The sequence below is a fragment of the Clytia hemisphaerica genome, unplaced genomic scaffold, assembly GCF_902728285.1.
Source record: "Clytia hemisphaerica strain Z4C2 unplaced genomic scaffold, Clytia hemisphaerica genome assembly, whole genome shotgun sequence".
NCBI lineage: Eukaryota > Metazoa > Cnidaria > Hydrozoa > Leptothecata > Clytiidae > Clytia > Clytia hemisphaerica.
The window spans coordinates 1,666,819-1,690,906 of record NW_027104166.1 but is presented as its reverse complement, the minus strand read 5'-3'; the positions used below and the strand labels follow the sequence as shown (position 1 = coordinate 1,690,906).

Here is a 24,088-nt window from a genome sequence, read left to right as displayed (position 1 = left end):
TTTAACATTCTTTTCAAAGTTATTTTGGGTTTGTTCATCGGATTCACTTCTTTTATAAGAATAATTTAAAAGAATAACGAGGCTCAAAAATGAGAAAAAAAAGCCTAGCCTGGAAGAATTAAATTTACAGCAAAATCAGTAAGAAAAGGGTATAAAGCCTAAAATCCCTTAGTGTGCCCTAATATGAACGAACGATGAGGATAATTCTAGGCTCGTTTTGTATCTATGGTTACTGAGAGGAAAAATAAATCCAGCAACATTTTATTATATTATCTTTATAGTTGCTCTTTATAGAAAACGGCAGGGTTTGTTGAAAAAATATTGCTCGGATATGATAGACCACTCGGTTCAGAAAAAGAGAAAACATTTTAAAAAGTCTAAGGAGTGTAGTCATGATAAATCTTAATTTCGATTCTCAGTGAAAATAAATGATTTATGATATTTCAAAATAAATGTCTCTTTTTGAATTGAGGGTATTCAAAATGTGATTTTCAATTAGTAATGGCTTTTTCTTCATATTTCGATTTGGTTTGTTCGGTTGCTACTTAGTGTGTGAATATTTGTATTTTGTTGTAATTCTTACTGTTCTTGTATAGGTCAATTTGCACTGCCATCAGAGCTGACAATAAAAGACCAATTTAATGAGTTGAATCATTCGCAAGTGTTACTTTCACTTTCGTTTTATTGTTTTGATCATTTTCCCGGTATTTTTAAAGCGCACGCGATTGAGTTTGAAAATGACCATCATTCAAGTTGTTGTTGACATTGTTGCGAAGCAAGCTTGGAATGTTGGCCATGTGCGTTCTGTGGACATTTTGTATTTTTGAGGAAAGTTCTTTTGAATTGAAGTTTAAGCTTAATTATTAATTTAAGAAATTAGCGAAGTAGACATTTAGTATCTCCCCTGAGTCTACCTAGATGATTTTTAAGATTTGATAGCCACTACCTTTTCACCAGTCTGAAATCAAGCTAACTTTTTTTGACACTTTTGTCACCACTTTTATTTTTTTTTAAGGCTTGGTGCCCTGCTGCTGCTGGGTTGGTGTTCTGTGGGTGTGTATAGGTAAAGAAACCAATCAATATGTTAATAGCTTATTGATAACTAATTGATTGATTAAATACCCAATTAAAAGCAATAAACAATAGCTAAGGCGAGCATAGATAGCAACTCCAGAAGATTTTTCAAATTTTAATTTTTTTCTCAAAACCTATCCTATCTTGTAGAGCTTTGAAAAAGAAAGAAAATGAGAGGTCATAGGCCTCTAGAGGATAAGTGGTTGTAAAGATATTCAAATTTTAGTGTCAAAAATTTGACTAAAAATGTCAAAAAAAGGTTAGGAAAATAGCTTGGAAAAATTCGAAAAATGTGTCAAAAAAAAAAAAAAGAAATTTTCCAGTGATGCTTCTTCAATTTTGCATATCTCTTTTTCTAGTGTAGCTAGAGACCTGAAATTTGGAGGGAGAATTCTTTGATGGTGTTAGAATATTATATAAAAATATTTGTAAAATATTTAGTATATTTATCAAAATAATGAAAGATATATCTTTTTTGAAAAAAAAGAAGACATTGCATTGTTTTATTTTTGTTTTTGAAGAAAATTAGCTTGGAAAAGGTTGAAATGAGTCAAAAAAGGTGGTAGGACCCATTTTCAAGGGGCCTCTGGAAATGGAGGAGGAACAAAAAACTTATGAACAAAGAATAAGTTTTTCTGAAAGGAGAAACCCCAAATGAAAAGAAAATCCATTTCGGCAGAAATAAAAACTTTTTTTTGGGACATTCCCATGCAAAAGAAGCAAAAAAAAAAAGTGAAAAAAACTACATGAAAATGAAAGAATTAGAATTAGCGATTGTGATTTTTGAATTCCTCACCCTTTTTCTGATAAACATACAAAGTTTCAGCCTTCAAACACATTTTCCTCCGTTTCCAGACACATTTATTCATCAAAAGTTGCAAAATGTTTTTCTCCCGTCGGCAAACAATTTTCAAAATGTTGCAAAACGTTCGGCATTTTACCAATTTGCCGTCTAGCCCGTGTCCAAAGTGTTATATACCGCTGGAAAGCTAAGATCACGGGCTTTCATTTAGTAAAAACCGGAACGCTTTAGCATACATAGAAAAGAAGTTCGAAGGGTTCAAAGTTCACGGAAAAATGAAACATTTGGTTTGACGTCAACGAAAGCTGCGTGACTTCTGGAGTCGCTAGCATAGAAAAATTGTTCTGTTCGCTGCATTGAGGACCCTGCCGACGCACCGGACTTAACGAACACCGGACACACGAAAGTCCGGTGTTAAATGAGAATTTTTTTTACCACCGGATAATTTCTACACCGGACTTAAGAAAGTTGGATGTCCGGTGTCGGAGAAGAAAAGTTTTTCCCACCGGACAATCAAAACACCGGACATGACCAGTCCGGTGACGTCTGGTGTTTCTTAATTTTTTGTTTCATAAATGTCCGGCGTCCAAGATTCCCTGTATGCAACACCGGACTGACACCGGACTTATTGCGTCCGGTGTAGCGAAAGGATACTTTTTGCCACCGGACTAATACACTGGACAGTCCGGTGCGTCGACAGGGTCCTCTGCATTGCTGCATCGCCGTGTCGCTGCAGCTGTTGTTAAAAATACTTTAGGTTAGGCGTACAAACTGTCGCGAGCAGAAACTTTTGCAAGGACAAAAATCGCGAAATTCACGACATTTACTTTTGCAAATTTAACATAGAAATATTTTTTGCGTGGATAAACTTTTCGCGAATCAAGAGGTAAAAAAATTGACAATTTTCACATGAAAAAATGGTTTAGAGGGACAAATACTTCTTGGATTGGCTTGAAACATTTGTCCTTTGACATATAAGTCATTTAGAAGGCTAAAAAGAGCCGATCAGTTGCTCATGTTTAAAACGATAACAGTTTTGTAATAAAAGTGACTTGTGCGGGAAAAATACGAAACAACTTGGGCTGGTTTCCATCAAGAAACAAACAGACTAAATTGCAAAAATGGCGCGAAGTTGAAAAAAGGGCGGATGCGGTAGCACTTAATTTGAATAACAAACATCAAATCAATGAGGCGGCAACTATCAACGCCCTCCTCTTTACCACCCATAAGTCCGGATGTTTATTTACGGAAGGCCAGCAATCAAGCCAAGTGCCAGTGTAAAGTAATAAAAACCAGGCTTGATTCCGTAATGTTTCAAAATGAGCCACTCGTTCACAGACCTCTTTTATATTTTCGTGTGCTTTGGAAAATCAAAACATCTCATTACTTTTTATGATGCTGTTGCTACTGTTGTCATTTATGACGTTGTGCATATTGCAATAAAAAAATATGTTTTTTTTTTTTATGCAATTATTGTTATTTAGTTCAATTGGTTCAGTGTATCAAATCTCTCAGTTTAGTTGACCTTTGGTATCTTCCTTGCGTCACCGCGAGAGGTTTGTTTTTATTTTAGTTTGTATCTTTGAAAGACCCCATAGGATTTAGGCAGTGGTGTCGGATTTAGGACCTCTCACGGTATAGCTAAAATAACGCTATTTCCCCCCTGCAGCAGTTTCAATCTAATTTATCAATGTTAATTGTTTTGTTTATGTGTTCATTTGTTCTGCGGAGAAGAGTTAGAGAAAAAAGCTATGTTAAAAGCACAATTTGCTCTTTCCTGATTTTTTCCTGCTTCTCTGCATGAGAAAATCAGCAGAAAATTTGATGTAGGCTTCACTTGCCAAGTGAACCGCTGCGAGTGAACCTCAGTCACCTGTGCAGAAACCAAGGTCAATGGCCTCTATACCACAGCACTTTACATGATGTCATGCATAAATTATGTTTGATAGCATTAATAAATTTGAGATTATACGTCCAGCAGCCATTGAGAAACATCTAAATCCCTGTCATCTTACAATTTATTATCTTGCATAATTTCTTATTATCCAACTACACTGTTTTAGTTACCCGCAATTCTGTCAGCAAGTAACTTGCCAAAAATACTTGCTGGGTAAATATGAGATTCTAAAATGATAGAGTGGAGCTGCGAGCAGAGCTGCGTAGTTCTTGCACTGTTACATTTGTTTTGAAATTTTACAGCTTTGATTGGTCAGGCATTTGATTGCTATGCAAGTTTCCCTTCACTGATGCAAGTTACCCAATTTCACGGTAGATTTTAATTGATAAACAATAATATTGATATAATTAATATATACCTTGACCTTATTAGTTAGGAACATTTGATGAGTTCCTCTACGCAGCCACCATAAAAAAAATAAAAGCATTCACACAAAAATTATGTTCGCAGCTTTTTTACTGTTCTTTGCCTAGACAATTATAGCATACATACCAAAGTATAAGCTGACCGTTCCTTTAATTAGCTGTAAAAAAGGACTGCAATGGAATAGAATAGAATATTTTTTTTCAAACTCTCAACAATGATAGAACAAACCTTTAAAAAATACAACCACAGGCATAAGGCTATTTAATTTATTGAAACAAAAATGGTATCCCGTCTAGCAAAAGGTCTAATGGTTCTTGAAACAGATGCAAAAAGGGAAGTTTCAACACAGGCCATACATGAATACAAAATAATTCATCCTGTTTGTATTGGTTGAGGGCAAGTAAATAAAACGATGTAGTATGTGATTTGTTATTCAATAGTTCATTACTTTTGTCTTAAAGTCTATTTTAACCGCCAATAATTTTCAAGTAAGTGAAGAGTAGACAGTGTGATTAAAGGTTTAAGTACTGGGGATCATCTAAGGTTAGTATTCAATTATCAATACCTCTTCATTTTCAACTGGAAAATTAGAATTTTAAAAGTTGCATTTCTAGTTGCTTGATCAAAATACCAACTACTCTTGTCTCCCGAAGAGACGAAGGTCCAAATAAGCAGGGGGTAGGAAAATTTTCTAAATTCTAATAATACGAAGGGGGGTAAATTGAAGACAGATTTTTTTAAACTGATATCAATTTCAACAACAAAAAAGAAACTTTAACAAATAAACACTTAAAATAAGAACCAATACTAACAAAAAGGAAAATTTTAACAAGTTTAAGGTCTATCTACACTGTAATAAAATATTGAATTATTCGAATTTAATTAGTGGGGGGTCTTAATAAGAGCGGGGGGGGGTGGTGGATTTTCTTCTCAATTAGCAGGGGGACATGGATTTTCTTCTCAATTAGCAGGGGGACGCTATTCAGGAGACAAGAGTAGCCTGGGAATTCAAGCTCATAATCTTAGAAAAGACAAAAAATACCTCACCACACAAAGTTCTAAGATTATAGAGCTTGGTGCAGGAAGATTAGCTTTAAGGCAACACATAATAAACTTACCATAAAAACTCTTTCACAAGCTCTAAAGACTTTCAAAACTACTAAAAACCACATCAAAACATCAGCCACATGTATTTAGACTTCCAGCCAACAGCCATTTTATTTCTAAATGAATCTATGTTTTCATTTTTATTTGTTTTCCTTTTTTATGCAGAGTCAGCTTTTCCATAAATTATGCGTGTGCATCGAAATTATCAAAATGCGCACGAAAGTACTGCTAAGTAATATGCACAAAATGGCCAATCAGACTGAACCTGCATTGCAGGGAAAAAAATCTCCCTGCAGGCGAGTTACCTACGCCAAGCGTTAAACAAGCTGCAAAAATATCATAAGCTAGATTGTAGAAAAAGTTTAACGCTTGGATTCCTAGGCTAAATATCAACATGACGTTATTAAGCTGCAAATAAACCACATCAAAGCAACCATGCTAAAATGGATCCATGAAAATACGAAGGTTAACAAAACGCTGGACTCTAAGAAAGCAGCTAGATATAGTACAGGCTAATTTGTAAAGATATTCCTAGAAATACTAATTTATTTCACTGGATCTGAAAGATATATATTGCTATGAAAGAAAGAAAAACAACAACTTCAGTGGTTCTTTATGTCGTATTTAGAATTGATATTTTGGCTTTTCTAAGGCTATTTTTGCTTGAAAACTGAAATTTAATCAAACTTTGTAAATGCCTTTAGCCTCAACATTATATTTTTGTTTAAGCCCAAGATCTTATCTTCTCTAAACCCATAGTGAACCCTCAGTGAAAATCCATGCTTTTTTGCAATTCGAATCAATATCCAACCATTCTACCTATGAAATTTCATAATCAAACAAACCTCTGTTAGGAAGCACAAGTTTAGATAAAATTAGATTTGACTGATTGCAATTTTGTCGTTTCGATCAAGATTAATGATGTTTTCAATGTTCATCAATTTGGTTTCTATATTTACAATCAAGCAAACGAGCTTGAAATTTAGACAGACATTTTGAGTTTAGATTGCTTTTGATTGAATCGATAGTTTACCTCCCGTTTTCTTCCTGAATTTTGAAGAGAAAATTGTGGTTCCTGTTGTTTTGCAAATGATATTTTTGAAATTGCTACTTATTCTTACAGCAGACAAAGTACAACATCAACAAAATAAAAAAGCTTTGTATATTGCATTATATTTCAAAGACCGATGGAATTGAAGAATGCACTACATAATTTGTTATTGGTCTGACCTATCCGCCGCCATGATGCTACGATCAAAGAGTTTTGATTTGACCGACACCACCACCCTTCCTAAGGTAAAACTATTTCAAAAAATGTATATTTTCAAACTCATGGGTTATGTCAGATTTTCCGAAATTTCGTCCGAAAAACTTGATTTTGCTCACTTTTATACCCTTAAAGTGCACTTTATCTCATCTTTGCTCATTTCGACCCTTAGAGTGCACTTTAGGAAGCCTAAAAACACACCCTTAAGGGCCGCACAATGGTAGATCGCTAACCTTGAGTGCCCCCTCCAGGTCTGAGATCGAGATTAAATACTGCGCGAGTCCCTCCAAAAGCATAAACTTCTCTTTGGCAATGATGCAATTTCAAGCTCATCATTGGATTCCGGACTGTTTAAAAAGCCTCAAAAAAAATACAAAGTATAAAATCACTCATACTCAACAGATGAGATGGAGTTTTTAAAAGATACTTTAATAATTGGTCATTTGAAGTAATAAAAATAACGTGTTCTTCAGAAAAAGTAACAAAAATTGTTTTATAACTGATTAACAACCAACCAAATCAAATGAGAGCTTGTAAAGACTCCATCTCGTCCCATACTTGAACGATAAAAGAGAATTTTAAATTTGTATCTTTTTGAAATATCCTGAGATCTTTTTTTTTTTGAAAAATCAAAAAGTATTATATTAATCTGGAATTTATTTTGAAATAATCTTTTCTAAAACCATAATTTGAAAACTACGCTGTCAAAATGAATGAAAAGTAATCGTTCTAACAATCTTCCTAAGATTTCTTCACTTTGATTCCTTGAAACTCACGTCTGAGAACAAGTGTGCTTTGTCATTGTTGAAACTAACTTTCATGATGTTTTTTTTCAGAATAATTTGCTCCCTGCAATGTCAAACGAGAAGGAGCAAAGGAAGTCGAGTCTTGGAAGTCGGCTGAAAAAAGAGAGCAGTGTGAATAAAAATGGAGGGATGAGAATTATGGCATCAGCTGAGGATGTAAGTTATTTATCCACGATATGCAATGTCTTCCACGGACCAAACAGCTGATTGCAATGGTGTATATCATGAATTGTTTAAATCATCTTGCTTAACAACCTTATGACTTGATGGACGAATAAAAGCAACGAGAATGGACTTTTTCAGAAATAGCCCCCCCCCTCTGTTGATGATATCGGATATCCAGGGGGTTTACGATTTATGTTCAAATGTGGATATTCAGGGGGTTGAATATCTACAAGGGAGCAGATATCCAGCGGGTAAAGTGTCTTTTCAAGTAAAAAATACGATATCCAGGGGTACGCATCTTTATAAGAGAGCATATCCAGGGGGTTGAGCATATTTTTAAGAGTGGATATCCAGGGGGTTCGATACTTCTAAAAATCAATATACTCAACAGTGGGGTAAAAAATTTTTCTGCAAAAGCCCGCTGTTTTTTCCTGACCAAATCACCGATTTTGGTTAATTTTAGTAAATCTCTGCAGGTAAGTAGGCTTCCAAGTGAGCATGGTCGTTTTCTCAACCAAACCCGAGAAAAATGAACCCTCGAATCAATAAAGACTTTTTCTTTCTGATGTCAAAGAAAGAAAAGTGCCTTTTTGACGTCTTTCACAATTATTTTTTTGGGTTAGGTTATTCACTAAATGTCTTCTATATATCTTTTTTTTGACTAGCGGTTTGAAATTTAGTCGTTTTCATCTAAGTTTTAGCCATTTGAGCTCTGCCTGGGAAATAAGAAAAATGGCCCTGTGACATCCTAACAATTAGATACATTTTGGCAAAACTTGTGTTTTGATCTGCATTTCTTAGAGTACTTCCTTGCAAACAAATCACGGGCTGTTCACTAGATGAACGATTTTTCATAACAAGAATTAGAGGAGCTTTATTTACTTTCGGCTCACTTCGAAGATTTTCTGAGAATCGGACAAACTCCTTAGAAAAGCTTGAAAACAACCACGGGAACAATTCCACGGAAATATATATTATGATTATGTGACCATTTCACAGAGGGAAATTTTTCGTTTGAAATTGTTTGAAAACAGCATGCACTTTTGATTATTTTCTCATTTGCTCTGATAAACATGACATGAGTTTTTCATGTTTCTCCTAATAAATTATTGAGAAGAATATATTATTCTACAAGCTCTTTTCTTTATTGATGAAGTGTTGACAAACTCCTATCAGTATTATTTCGGTTGATCGTTGTGGGAAGTTTTTGTTGTAGATTTTAGCAGATCGTCCAGTTATTCATTTCATGATAGATTAAAAAGATTTTTGTTCAGGTAATAATGATAGTCATCCGAACACAAAATTGAGTCAAACGGGGTTTGCCAAAATCTTTGAGTGAATTATTTAGAAATTTGCTACCCTCATGATAGCATTTAACAACAATGTCCATTTAAAAAAAGGTACTCCACAATTATTGAGTAGTACTCCAATAAAGATGATAAATTCTGATCAAAGATGAAGGATACAACTTAGTCCGGAGTTTAAGATATAGTTCAATGCATATGCAATAAATGCAATGAATTTGTCCAGAATCCGTTTTCAAAAGACATCGAGGCTATTTTTTTAGGGAAAATACTTTTTAATTAAGACTTCAAAGTTCATTGCACAAATTAACCACAAAGAACTTTTTTACTGCCTGCTCGCTTCTTCTGAACATAAAACCTTGATGTTTACTCACTGATGATCACAAAGTTCTAAGATTTCTAAGCTTGATACAGGAAAATCAGTCTGGTACAGTTTGTTTATATGATACAGTCTGTGAAAGAACCCTTTTTTTTTTTTTTTTTTTTTTTTTTTTATCTTTAGTATATGTATGTAACACGAACAAATAGTACAAAACTAAGGGTTCCTAACCTCCCGCAAAAGGACCACCAGATCATACCGCCAGGAGGAAGGAACCCAAACTAAGCTAACAATAAATTAATAAATCAATTGATAATTGCATGGAAAAAAAAAACTTACTACAGAGGATAAATACTAACAAAAAATAAAAAACAAAAACAAAAAGAGCTTGGAGAGCAGTTAGAGTAAAAGACTAAAATAACGGTCCCCCAAAACGGCTTGTATCACAGATAAATTTTATTGTTATACTCAATATATCGTGATTTTGGACAATGCTAAAATCGGGGTCGCCCTAAAGAAGTATTCTACACAATGTTTTGGGATTAAATGGAAACAAGGTTGTGTCAAGTTGAAGAAGGCTGTCAAACATCACAAGTCTATCATTAGAGTAATCAGAGCAATGCATTAAAAAATGCTGTGTTGTTTCTACTGAATTTTGTCGACAGTTGCAGAAGGGGTCAACTGTGTCTGCAAAATTATGCCTGAACTTATGCTCACGAAGATGACTGAAACCAACCCTTAATCGGTTAAGGAGAAAAACACCATCGTTGTCACTAGCTCTGAAAATTGAGTTAGCACTGGGTCTGAGAAATCGGAGAATTGCTTGCTTGAAAGACTTAATAGTGGGAAGATTTCCTATATGACCTCCGAGGTTATTCCATTCATTTATGCAAAAAGGAAAGAAAGAGGCACGATAACGCTCGGTTCTACAGAAAGGTGCCTCGAGTGGTGGTTTTATCCTTCGCCCTGCATTGTGTTCTTCCTCTCCTCTCTGGGGAGGAAGAATATTCGTAAGATAAGCAGGAGCAAAGCCATTGATAATTTTATAAAAAAATACGAGTCTTCTAATTAACCGTCTGTCTGCCAGGCTTTCAAAGCCTAGCTCAAGGTATATTTTTGGACCTACCGGGAGGTCCTTTAATTTGACCGTTGTCCGTTCGTCTGTTACAAGCTTTTCTCGGGATTGGCTTATTTTTTTTTTTTTTTTTTGCACAATGATACAAAATAGCAATGCCTGAAAAGTGACGGAGCCCGATTTTTGAAAAAAAATTTTGGGGGGCAAATTTGGGCTAAAAAAACTACCTAAAAATAAGGTTTTTTAGACTTTGTGCAAAATTGCTTCATTAGTTTTTCCTGATTTTTGGCAGAAAGATAGAGTGCAAGGTACCCTAAAATGTGGCTGAAGTAATTTTTCTCGGAAAATTTTTTTTCGTCGTCAAATACGGATTTTCGCAAATTTGGGCCAAAAACTACCTAAAAATAAGGTTTTTTGGACTTTGTGCAAAATTGCTTCATTAGTTTTTCCTGATTTTTGGCAGAAAGATAGAGTGCAAGGTACCCTAAAATGTGGCTGAAGTAATTTTTCTCGGAAAATTTTTTTTCGTCGTCAAATACGGATTTTCGCAAATTTGGGCCAAAAACTACCTAAAAATAAGGTTTTTTGGACTTGGTGCAAAATTGCTTCATTAGTTTTTCCTGATTTTTGGTTGAAAGATGGACAGCAAGGTTCTCTAAAAAGTGACTGAGGCAGTTTTTTTCGGAAAAAATTTGTTGGCCGTAAAAATCGGATTTTTATCGGGGAAACTCCCTTTTGTCATATTTAGGGAAAATGAGCATTTCTCGAGATTGGCTTGGTGTTTTTTTCTTATTTTTTGCATAGTGCTATAAAATGGTAATATTAAATTTCTGATAGAGCCTTATTTTCGAAAACATAATTTTTTGAGCAAATTTGGGCAGAAAAGTGCCTATATTCAAGCTGCTCATTACACTTTCTTACTCTCTTGCTATTTGTCCTATTTTTATCTGATTTTGATCACCAGGTAGGTCCGTTCAGCATGTTGCTTGTTTCTCTGGATGTTCCTCTGAAGCATCCAGTAATTGCAAGACAGGCATCATATTGAACAGACTCGAGTTTTTCAGAAAATGTAGAATTACCAGGACGATCATATACGATATCTCCATAATCTAGGTGTGGTCTAACATAGGTTTTGTATATAGTGACAAGAGATTCCCTGGGTAGAAACTTGCGAAGTCGGCGAATAAGACCAATACCTTGATTAGCTTTTTTTATTTTTTCATCAAGGTGACGGTCAAAGGCCAGCTTTTGATCAAGTATGAGACCAAGATGTTTTTGATGATCCTGAACTGCAATGGCTGCATTATTGAAAATAATTTCTGGGGGGTCAGCTCGATTTAACCTCCGGGTAAAGTACACTTCAACTGCCTGTTTAGAAGGATCAGGGTTGAAGGACATTTTCCATTGATGAGCCCACTCACTTATCTTCTGCATGTCACTGTTCAGTTCTTGAGAACAGCGAATATGGTCTAGGATAAGCGAAAACAAGGATGAGTCATCAGCAAAAATTTTGATCATGGAAATGATTCCTTCAGGGAGGTCATTAATGTAAATCAAAAAAAAGAGGGGTCCGAGAATAGATCCCTGAGGTACACCTGCCAAGACTTCCGTCCAATCAGAAGCTTGACCATCAAGAACAACCCGCTGCCGTCTCCTGTGTAGAAAATTCTGGATTAATAAAAGAAGGGAGCCAGAAACACCATATGACTTAAGTTTAAAAATTAAACCATCGTGCCAAACTCTGTCAAAAGCTTTGGAAATATCAAGGAACACTCCACGAGTATCTAGGGGTGGATCAACATCAAAACCATTCAGGATGTTGTGTGTTATGGATAACAGAACCCTCGTTGGAAGACTTCCTAAACTTTGAAAAACCAGGGAGACATGCATATATAAATTACCGTAAAAACTCTTATAAACATGCTCTAAAAACTTTCAAATCTACCGAAACCACGTCAGAATATCAGGCACATGTATTTAAGCTTCCAGTCAACGACCATTTTGTTCTGAAATAATTTATTTTCTGCTGAGTCTGTATCCATAAAGTATGTGCGCGCACAGAAATTTGCCAAAAATCACATGAAACTTCTAGTAAGTAATAAGCTAAAAGCCGACCAATCATGCTGAACCTATATTGACCTAACCTATAAGAAAAAATTTCCCTATAGACGAGTTGCCTTCACCAAGTGGTAAATCAATAACAAAAATATAAAAAACGTAACCGTGAACGAAGTTTACCATCAGATATCCAACATAAGGTTTTGAAATTTTAGCTCGCTCGCAAAATGGCGTCGCGAATCATGAAATGTTGTATTCTTTTTCAGGCAGGTTTAAAACTAGTTTGGAATTAGTTTTATTGCTGTCCTTTTTTGCTTACATGTGAAAACAACTCTCAGGTCAATTCAGCTGGTATGGTTTCCATATAGTAGCAAAAAAGGTGTACATTATAAAGCAAATAGATTTCAGGGCAGTTTTCCTACCTTCCGTGAAATCTTTTATCTCCAAGTCTAGCATACTAGACGACCTATTCAGACATAGTGGGAAATGAGCAGAAGATATCAGAAGAGACAAACTTTTTTTCCCGTTACGATTATTGAATTATCGTATAACACCAATTATTACGACTCTGGTCTACTTAGACGTATCAGTATCTTCTCTTATACTCACTCACCTGTGTATCTAAATTCCCCAATCCATTTCTTTAACTCTGAAGTTCGCCTCTCGAAGGTTTAGCATGATACGCCGACGGTACTTTTGTACCAGTTGCGCAGTTCCATTTCGGCAATGAATCTTGAATCTTGAATCGGGTCTGTTTACAGGCAACACTGACGAAGGTAACATTTTGATAATAATATGCGTTTATTACATATACACAGTTTCATCTTTTTCCGATTCTCTTTATAGCTAATCGAGGAAAGCAAAGCCTTATTGCACCGCCATTCATCAGATTTAGTATTTGAAACAGAAGATATTATCCTGGATAGTGGTCGATCAAAGAAACGAGAAAAAAGACCAAGTGAGGCGGGAAACGTAGTTTCCAGGAAAACCTCAATTCAACCAATTAGTATACTGGGTACGAAGCACATTAAAGACGGACTTCCTATCATCAAAGAAATGAAGGTATATAGGGTCTCTTTATCTTAATTTAGCGGATTGCATTATCAGGAGACGATATTTTCATGATTTTGTTGTGTCTCTTTACTTCCAAATTACACATACTGGTTGTTGAAATACATAGTTAGCACTTCTTTGAAACCAGTTAACATTTTAAAAGTAATTACCTTATCGGGGAAAACTTCGTCGGGGAAAAGTGTCAAAGTTTTGGCCAAGCGATGAATATTTTTCTCCGACGAAAATTTTCCCCGGCCTTAATGCGCTTACCAACTACCAGTAAGTGACGAATATTTTTCCCGGACGAAAATTTTCCCAGACGAGTTTTGTTCAAAACATTTTGCGGATAAGACCTTTCCCAATTTTCATTGGGGTTTAAATTCGAGGATGACAAATCCGCGAAATCTGTGAAATTTAGTCCCCACGAAAATTTATCATCCTTTGATCGGAATTTTGAATCATTTCAGGGACCCGATTGAATCTTTTTACAATTTATCTATGGTCATATAGACAGTTTTGTATAAGAACATCCAAAGTCTTCGGATATTCTTAACTTTTTTAGTTTTAAGCTTAAAATTGTTCTTAACATGTTCTTAATTTTACCTTTTCGTGCGTATTATTATTGTCCATTTTCCTTAGAAATCGGCAAAGCCTTAATAATGTTCTTAGCTTGTTCTTAAAATTTTGGCCATCGAAGCCTTGTACAGTTTATGTTCTTATAAAAAGCGTACTTCCTTTTTTCCATCCTAAACTTGTTTGTGCGGTGTTCTTGAAAATTTTCTGAAGGTTTGACGATTCAGACAGTTTTAAATCAAGAGAAGGCTGCAATATCATTTTTTTCACTTTCAACTGGACGTGGCGAATAAAAGTTTGTAATGTCTTTTTCTTTCGCTCTTTACATTAGAGTAGATCGTATTTTGGAAATCTTCGTCTGCTTGAGAGCAACTAGAGAGGTGATATTGAAAAATGTTAATTGGAAAAATTCTGACTTCTTTCATCTATATTTTTATTCATTTCAAGATTTTTTTTTTGCTTTTCATTTTTTTGTTGAGTTAATTCTCAGTGAGAGTCTAATTGTAAGAAAGAAGAGAAAACCTTTTTCAAATCTTCGAACTTCACATATGGTTCAAGTTTTTTGTTCAGTCTTCCTCTTGAAAATGAAAAGATTTTTATTTATCTAGTGGGAGTAACAGGTTGACGAGGAAATTTTATCGGAGGGAGAATTTGGGGTCAGAAAGAAAAGGGAAGTTTTCAAGTCAAGATGATTTTCTGGGGAAGTTTTATTGATGATGAGGTATACTTCTTGCTGTTTTTTCGAATTCCACATTCAACCAAAATGAAATGTTGATTTTCAACAAGTAGCTGACTTAAAATAACCCTTTATTTATTTATCTCGAATGGTCAAAGGTTTATTAAGCAAAGCAGTATGTGATAATTGTACCCCCCGGTATAGATTTACACAGTACATTAGACATTTCGTGAACAATAGATAAGATTACCGTTACCGTTACCGTTACCAGTTGAAAAAGATTGCTTGCTTCGCACTTGCCATACACAATAAACGTTTTTTGTCCATTTTCCTAAGAAATCGGGTGTTTTAGAGTCCGCAAAACCTCTTAGCTTGTTCTTAACATGTTGGGCATCGACGTCTTGTGTTCTTATATATGGTTTGTTCTTATATAAAAAAAACGTGTACTTGTTTCGAGATTTTTCTGCATTATTGACTGTAGAATAATCAACATTTCGAAACATTTCCCGGCCAAAGCAATTAAAAACACATTAAACAGTTTACATCAAGTATCTTCTTAGCACAATTATCTCTTCAATGGATGTGTTATTTCTTGCCATGGCAACCGTCTGCTGAAGCAGAAATATTACAAATTAGAGAAATAATAATGGGTTTGCGCTGTCTGTAACAGTGAGAGGTGAACACGAGAGTTGTAAATTCACTGAAGGTATTTTGCCGAAATCCATACTCATTCAGGCTATGGCAATAGAAAACAGACAGACAGACAGACAGACAGACAGACAGACAGACAGACTGACAGACAGACAGACAGACAGAAAATGAACTAACTTGGGGTTTATTATTCACTCAATAAATCGGTACACTCTTTTCTTTTTATAAAAACCAGTATTTTTTTTATGAGGCTCGGCTGTTTTTATTTTTTTGACACTTTGAGCCTCAAATTGTTCTTATCCTTTTCTTATTTATAGGGTGTAATTGAAGTATGGCTTTTTACCCAATTTTTGCTACTTTGATCCCTAATATCAGGCTCAGTATTAATTTAAATTGTTCTTATTTTTTGGCGATTTATACCTCATTTTTCTTATGCCATTTTGTATTCAAAGTCAAGACTTGTTCGAAATCAATATACCAAAGTCTTCAGTTATGGTAGTGCATAACGTATGATGTTAGAATGAAAGCTGGTTGGTTACTTTTTTAAAGAAATTGGACATTTGTTTTTAAACAGATTAGAATGTCAATCTATCAGTCAGTCATTTCTTTACATTTGATCAAAAGTAAATCTCAAACAGTATTACATAAATTTAATTTTGTCCTGCTCTGATTAGATAAAAGGTATTTACTATGACCACTGCAGTAGTTTATTAGATTTTCTTGTATGTATCACGTTTTGATGTCTTATGTCGTGATTTCTCCATTGACATGAACTTTAGTTGTGATTTGTGAACTTTCTTATTAACTTTGGGATTTTTGTTTTGTAATTTCCTGACTATATCATAATGTCTAACCAGTTTTCTGTTGGGAAGAGCAAAGACTTTAAGCTGAGACATATCCATGAATTTGTGAGTTGTCCTTTCAGTATGTGAACTCATCCAATATTTTGCCTGTTTGTGTGATTATCGAAAATAAAATAGTGTAAAATTGGAGAAATATTTACTCTTTATCACGAGACAAAGATTTCAGTGATTTCTTGGTTGTTTGGACGAGCCTCGTTTTGAGTTAGAATTCTTTAAAGCTGAGCTCCAATTTCGCGCGAAATGGGCGACAGTTTTTTTCTCAACCTTTTTTTGCCCGAAGAAAAGAGTTTTGCGCGAACAAAAAAAAAGTTGAGGGAAGTTTACTTTTTTCATCCGTTACGTCAATTTTGACCAATGGAATTGCTTCATTTTTCAACCGACCAATGACCCTACAAAAACGTCAAAAAGTTTTCGCTCATGTCGCGCGAAAGTAGAGACTGGCCTTTAGACCATTTGACAAGTTCTGGCTAGTTTACTTTACTTTACTAGATACTAACTGTGTAAATAGGAATTAGTTGAATAATCAGCCTCGCGGAATGCATGCTACAAAGGGGCAAATTGTTTCGCTGCTATTTTTCACATCTTTGCCCCAAGTGCCACCAGGTTCCAAATTGTTTCTACAAAATGTGTCTAAAAGTGGCAAAAGGGCTTACATTTTTTGCCACCTAATTTCAAATGATCGTTTGTGTCCTTTGTGTTAAAAGTGGTAAATTCTCAATCTCCACCAAGCAAAAAAAAAATTTGTTTTGTTTCGCGCAGTTTGTGTGAAAAGTGGTAAACAAAATGGCAGCTTTCGAATGCATAAATTTGATTTTAATTTTGCATTAATTTTCCGTCGCTATGTAACTAGAGAATAAATTTATTCAAAGATGGCAGAAGGCATAATTTATGTTGTACCGATTGAAAATGTAATATAAAGACCTAGAATAAGGCTCTGTTGCCGTCGGAATTTTACCTAGAAGGACCACTGTTTCGGGCCCGTATTAGAAGGAACGTGGTTTCGTTTTTACACATTGCCTGACACAAGTTAGCTGAAGGAGCCACTTTTCACACTTTTTAAAAATGTTCAACATGATGGTGGCAGAAATGGGAACAAGGGCAAAAGTGGCAAAAGTGTAAGTGAAACAATTTGCCTCAAACCCATCAATATGCTGTCATTCCTTTTTATAGAAAAAGAAGGCGTTGCGATTCAACATGGACAAAAACGAAACGTTCGAAATCGTTCAACCGGAACTGACCAGCTCCTCATTAACGGAAGAAAGTTCTTCTGAAAGTGAAGATGAGTTCTCGTGTACCAAGGACACCAATAACAACAAAACAACACCAAAGAGAGTCATGTTTGCAAATGTTATGGATGCGGGAGACCTGGTAGCGAGTGATGACGTCATAGAAAAGAATGAAGATAAAAAGGAAGATGAAGTAAAACAGAACGGGTTCCATGCAGATGAAAAGGTTTGTCTTTCAAGGATGTGGACTCAGAATAATGAAGATGGTAGCCCCCCCCCTTTGTTGGTGGGGGTTTCCGAGAGTACAAGACACTGGAATACCAGCTATTCTTTCGCAGCAGAGGTTGAGTTACTGGACATGGACATCCAAGATTTCAACATACATAATGTTTACTGTCTTAATTTTTAGGATAATTTGAAAGATGAGATAGCTGATTTGGCGGCAGAAAAACGTGATTTGTTGTCGGAATTGAAAACGTTGCGGAAACGACACGACAATGAGGTAACTCAACTCAGAAACGTCTGTGCAAACTGATTAGTGGTTTGTAAGCCAATGGTAGACGAGTGATTAACATATTGATTCTTTGAATATTTCACTTCTACTTGGTCTAATAACTCCGCTATAGCCTCAGCTTCGCAACGACTTTTTGGACCTACCCCGGTGGAGGTCCTATAAATTAACCTGTGTTTGTTCGTCCGTTCGTCCGTCCGTTCGTTCGTTCGTCTGTTACCAACTTTTCTCAGGATTGAATCATAGGAATCTTTTGATTTTTGGTACAAAGGTGCAAAATGGTGGTGGCCAAAATGTGACGGAGCCCGATTTTCGAAAAAAAAATTTTTTGGGCAAATTTGGGCCAAAAAACGGCTAAAAAACGGGTTTTTTGGACTTTGTGAAAAATTGGATCTTTAATTTTTTTTGATTTTTTGCATAAAAGTAGGGTACCATCATAGGTAAAAGATGGCTCAAGCAGAATTTTGCAAAAAAAATTTGTTGGCTCAAAAAACGCATGTTTATCTATAAGAATTACAATTGATAAGCATACATCAATGTTCTTAGTCAAATTACTCAATTTTTTCATGAGATAGATGTTTTTTTTGCTCATGAGGGCTTACTTTTGAAGAATATATGTGTTTAAGACAGGAAATTTTAGTTGCTTGGCGTGTTCTTATAGAAAAACTGGCCAAATTCGATATTTTTTATAAGCACATTATCAATTACTTAGGTATTAGCTTTTCTCGAGATTGGCTTTTTCATTCTTTATGATATTTTGCACAAAGATGCATAACTATAAACCTTCGAATGTGACGATTTTCAAATAAAAATGTTATTGCGCAAATTTGGGCCAAAAAAGGGCTAAAAAACGGGTTTTTGGACTTCGTGAAATATTGGATCATTGTTTTTTTCTGATTTTTTGCATGCAAGTAGGTAAAAGATGGCTCAAGCAGATTTTTGTAAAAAAAGAATTTTTCAGCTCAAAAAACGCATCTTTATCTATAAGAATCACTATTAGTAAGCATACACCAATGTTCTTAGCCGAATTACTCAATTTTTTGATGAGATGATGTTTTTTTTGCTCACGAAGTCTTGAATATGAAAGAATATTTCAAGAACATGAAATTTTGGTTTCTAAACGTTTTTTTTATAAGAAACAAACGACTAATTTAAATAGATCGTCACTATTTGTGTTCTGAATGATTGTTTAATGGTCACGTCACGTAGATATCAATTATAAATGTGTTAAATGCATAACCAGGTAGGTCCATAAAAGTATCACTTGTTATAAGTATAATAGCAATCATCTAACCCTTCAAACCCCAATTGACGTGTATATACGTTCGAAAAGAGCTAGAATATAACACCTGACCACTCGATTTGAAAGGGTATAAATTGATTGCTTTTTAAAGAGTATGAAATTACATTTCTAATGGTACTAGCGCCATTGTCCAGCTCTGAAGCTAGTTTCTATGCCAAATTGAAGTTTTAGTTTTCTCAAAAAAATGCTGAGAGTTTAAAATGTTGCAATTATCATTCATTATTTCCCACAGATGGCGAAGTTACGAGAGGAGTATCAGTTACGAAGGGAAGATTATTACACGGAACTCGATGAAGTGCAGTACGAAATCAACGAGAAAAGGTTAAAAAAACAACCTATTATTTTGTTATTTGCTACCTGTTAATGAGAGTTGGCTCTTATTTAAAACTCAGAGTTTCATGGCGCCTCTACATCGATCTTCATTGAGCTCAAATCTCATTTGAGTTTGAAATAAGAATTTAGTTTATAATACTATTGCTCTATTAAATTATTGAGCACTCTATGAGGAGAAAATAAAAATCTTCTAAGTATAATCCAATATTGAATGCATAGAAGATTGTAAGATATTTTGCACTTGTTTACATCTTACTAAGCCCGCTTTGATATTCTATTGTTTCAGTGTTCTTTCGAATTTGAACTCAGGTAAAATACGTAAAGGCTCCATGCCTGTAACCTTGGAACTTAACAATCCTTGTAAGAGTCTAAAATATTTAAATTTTTTGCTCCTGAAACATCGAAATTTGGTCAAATCAGTCCCAATTAGGGTCGTAAAATTCACAAAATTTTCCTCCTTTTTAGCCATACTAAGTGTCCGAGGGTTGAAAGCCGAGCGGCACCACCTTCATGGATATCAAGAACTTGAATATTTCTCTTGTTTCCAGGAACGAATTGCATTCAAAGAGTTCTTTGTCATCTTCAAATTCATTAACGAGAGGAAATGAAAATGAAAATCTTACTCCACTCCGTGATCGCGTTGATAATGAAAAAGTGAGTGACCACTTGGTATTTATTTCCTTGTAACACCAAAATGATAATATTAACCTCTTTAATCTTAACAAATCATCTGGCTGTTGGTTATACATTAAAATAATGTTCATACTTAGAAAATAAAGTGAGAAACCGTTTACCCAATACTCAAAAAGTTTCTAACGATTTTTCATTTTTAAAGTAATATTCGATGCTCTAGACCTGAATTTTTAGCTCTTTTTAGCTTCATTGGTTAGTTTTTTTATTGATAATTCACCACACCCCTGCTATCTTCCCTCGATAACTTTACGTTCCGCAACCCCTTCTATTTATAAAGTGATTTTCCTGATTGTGATTGTTGAAATAAGAATCTTGACCAACCAGCGTAAAACTACAACAAAACTGTTCACCAACGTAACATACATACATAAAGATAAAACTGATAAACCTCACCTTGATCGTTTCAGAAAAAATTGGAAGCACAAGAAAATGATGTGAAGAAACGACAAGCAGAAGTCTTGGAGCAAGAACAAGAGGTATCCATTTTTCATTTGACTGAATTATGACATAAAATTTCTAGGTCCTATTTCGGGGTGCAAAAATGAAAAAAAACCGCGCTACATCACAAGTATTCAAGGAAAAGATAATCTAGCGCTTTGGACGCATTACACCGCTATTGAGTAGTGCTATTATTAGATTTTGGTTAGCTGGGATTTATTTAATGCTCGGTTTTTTCAGGTTCAATTATTCTCCCTTTCAGTTGAAAGAATACCAACGTTACCTTGACCGAAGACACAAATCATTAAACGAAAAAGAAGAAGATCTTTGTTTACTGCAAGATGTATGCTATGAATTTCCTTCGGCGGTCCAAGTCTTAATCTGAATGTGTAATAAGGGATCACTCCTTAAAACTTGCACATAATATTCATTTTTATATGGACTAAAGATAAAACTTTAAACACCTTCCTCAGATCCCAAATCACTTCTCCAAACAGCCTTTTTCTTTTGTTTTTGTTCTCAGCTAGTACGATTTACATAATTTTGAATTAAAATGATTGGTCTCCTGTTTTCTTAGGTATTTCTTCCGTTTTTACAGCTGTTATGTTTCTAATAGATAGGGGGGATCTGGGATAAGTTTAGGGTTAAAAATTATTTCTAAAACTATTAATTACCAGTGGTTTGGCATAAGTATGTCCATAGTCATAATAACACTGGTCTGGAAGGCTTTTGCCTCTTTTTATTGTTAAAAGATGGAGCTTACGTACCAAAATCGAAATTGTTTGTAACAAAAGACAATTGAACAAAAAGCTAAAACAATACATTGCCAGACCGGTTTTTTTTATAATGACTATGGTATGTCCCGAATGAAAATTGCCATATTGCTTGCTCACTAGATATTTATCATCTTTTTTCATTTTTTCAGGAGTTAGAAGAACTGGATGACATTTTAAAAGCAAAGCGTAAAGAATTAGGTGCAAAAAAAGAACAACTCGAAATTCAACCGTAAGATCAACTTTCTGATTTTTTTTATCACAAGTAATTGTATGTGTAATAAATTACACCGGAAAGCACAAGAAACCATAAATTGTATCCCTCAAAATATCAGAAATTCCTCATAATTCTCAACTAATCAGCTACGGATACGTTTGATATGTTAAAGGACATCAATTAACGCATCTCCTACTTGCTGACACAGCATTTTAAACCAAGAAACTTGTTTAAACATAAGAAAGAAGTACTTTCTCCCCTTTCGGCGCCGTGCGAGGAAAGATTTTGAGAAATAATTTTGTTTTTTTTTCTGCTTTGTCAGCATACACCTCCTTTCTATGTCAAAACTTTTTTAACGGTTACAGCATAAATATTCATTCATTCTAGATGTACACATGACGAAAAACAAATCGAAAAAACGCGGAACGATCTACATGAATCGTTGAAACGAGAATCAGAAATTCGTGACCGTTTAAATAGCACCAAAGAAGAAAATGAAAAACATTTGGAAAAGGTAAGCGTGCTCCGTTTTTTATTTGGGCGGGGTTAAAAACAGGGTGGTATGGATCGCGGCAATCGAAAAAATCAGGCGATGTATGTTTTTTTAGTGCCGTGACACCCTGTTTTATGACCCCACCCGAATAAAAACCTAAGCTGAGATTGTCAAGTTACGGTGTGATGTCATTTAATGGGTTGAAGGGTCGTTGTGTCTCACTGATTTGCCGTCAAATAATTTACGCGAAATAAGAAAAGACCGATGGAGATGGTGGGAAATCTCTTACATTTCATAATTAGGGTTTCAGTCTAGGGAGTCAGCCTCAGAATGATCATTTTATCCTAGGGGATTTCATTGCTTTTTTCTTATAGGGGGAAATTTCAGGTGACGATTTTTTATCTGCATTCAGATAGGATCCGGCTCACTTAAGGGATATCTATTATTTGGGCAAGGTAAATAAACAGGGTGGTATGGGTTACTCATTCATAACGGAATCTGGTTTTTGTAATTTTGTTGAACTAAATACACAAAAAAATAATAAGATCTTCTCATTTTCATACCTAAGAAATGGGCTTTTCCAGAAACAGTCCGTTCCTCCTGTCGAGGATATCGGACGTCCAGGGGGTTCAATGCTATCTGGATATCCAGGGGGTAGGACCTTATAAAAGGGAGAGGATATCCAGGGGGTACAATACAAAATGCCTGGATATCCTGGGGGCATAGGACAAAATGCTTGGGTATCCTCAACCCTCCTACCCACTCTATCTATCCGCTACCACTTGAACATTCAAGGGGTGATTTTTTTTCAGGTCGGATATCCAGTGAGCTGTTGAACTCGAAAAATGAATATCTTCAACAGGGGGGAGGGGTACGGAAAATTTCTGAAAAAGCCCTATACTTATATAAAACTTAATAATTTATTTCAACTACATAACGAAACTTTTTTATAATTCTCCCGATATAGTTAAATGAACTTGACGAAGAAAACCATCGTCTGCATTCCAAAATCAAACATCTAGAAACGCAGTTAACCATAAACTTAAAATCATCCATGAATTGTTGTCTACCGGATAAAAGAAATAGTTTGAGAGCACTCTCGTCCACTATACCGGTAGACGAAAAAACGGGTGAGCTAAAAAGCCCGACAACTTCGCCTAGAGGTGGTGTTCCACAATCTCCAACGCGGAGTTTACCGTTAACAAATGGCTCTCCTTCGCATAAAATTACGGAACCGAAGACGCGTGATGAGAATTCGAACGTTTTGATTGGCGATCCGTCAGATGATGAAATACGCACGGACAGTAAAAGTGTTCAAAGCAAAACATGTGCTCTGATGTAGTTTCAGTCGCAAAGATTTGTATTCAGTCGCAAAGATTTGTATTCAGTCGCTCTGTTTTTGGCTGGAAACAATGATAAGTTGGTTTGTGCTCTGAAAAATATTGACTGAACTTTTCGGAAGTGATCTAGCTGACTGATCTCTTTACCGGCAAACAGAATTCTCACCATTCAAGAGAGTTTGCTGTAAGAGAAAATCAGCGAAAATCCTTGGACGAGTCCACGGGAATTTTACGGATACTAGCTTGTCAATAGTGAAATTACTTTTATCATTGAAGAATTATTTTCTTTTTTTTTATTTGCACACGCACATGTTTTATACCGCATTTTCTTTCACAACGAACCCTTCACAGTGGGAGGCAATAATCCCAACCCAGCCCAATCCTTATATCAATCACTGATAGGTCTTTTCATGTTCGATGACGCCTCGTTTTGAAACCGTTACTAAGGTGATTAGATAGAGGAAACTTCTTAGCAATTCCTCTGGGAATCAGTTATCATGGCAGCATTATTTTGAAAACGAGGCAAGCGTTGCTCCTGACGTAATTTATCAAAAAAGTCTATGTATGGATATTTTTCGAGATTTTCAGACGAAAAATATAGTTTGAAATCGAAATTCGAAATTATAGAAGTATTTTTTTTATTAT

The 24,088-nt window shown here is 35.2% G+C and overlaps 1 protein-coding gene across 3 annotated transcripts; it reads left to right on the top strand.

Annotated features, from left to right (window-relative positions):
• The first annotated feature begins 6,427 nt into the window (after positions 1–6,427).
• On the top strand, positions 6,428–24,044 carry LOC136814275 (putative leucine-rich repeat-containing protein DDB_G0290503). Of its 3 annotated transcripts, XM_067070797.1 has the most exons (12): positions 6,428–6,602; positions 7,410–7,535; positions 13,147–13,362; positions 17,287–17,568; positions 17,752–17,844; positions 19,389–19,477; positions 20,038–20,143; positions 20,590–20,658; positions 20,883–20,963; positions 21,546–21,625; positions 21,998–22,124; positions 23,071–24,042. In XM_067070797.1, exons 1-12 carry the CDS (start codon positions 6,507–6,509, stop codon positions 23,443–23,445), a joined length of 1,740 nt encoding a protein of 579 aa, XP_066926898.1. In that variant the 5' UTR covers positions 6,428–6,506; the 3' UTR covers positions 23,446–24,042. The 3 variants fall into 3 exon arrangements, with proteins under 3 accessions (XP_066926898.1, XP_066926900.1, XP_066926899.1); XM_067070799.1 differs by lacking the exons at positions 6,428–6,602; positions 7,410–7,535; positions 13,147–13,362 and adding an exon at positions 14,544–14,647 and having other exon boundaries at positions 23,071–24,043; XM_067070798.1 differs by lacking the exons at positions 6,428–6,602; positions 7,410–7,535; positions 13,147–13,362 and adding an exon at positions 16,074–16,161 and having other exon boundaries at positions 23,071–24,044.
• The last annotated feature ends 44 nt before the right edge of the window (positions 24,045–24,088 follow it).

Coding starts and splice junctions, on each gene's coding strand:
- LOC136814275 (XM_067070797.1), top strand. CDS start 6,507: ATGCACTACATAATTTGTTATTGGTCTGACCTATCCGCCGCCATGATG. Junction 7,536..13,146: donor TTATGGCATCAGCTGAGGAT/GTAAGTTATTTA, acceptor TTCTCTTTATAG/CTAATCGAGGAAAGCAAAGC. Junction 19,478..20,037: donor TACGAAATCAACGAGAAAAG/GTTAAAAAAACA, acceptor TCTTGTTTCCAG/GAACGAATTGCATTCAAAGA.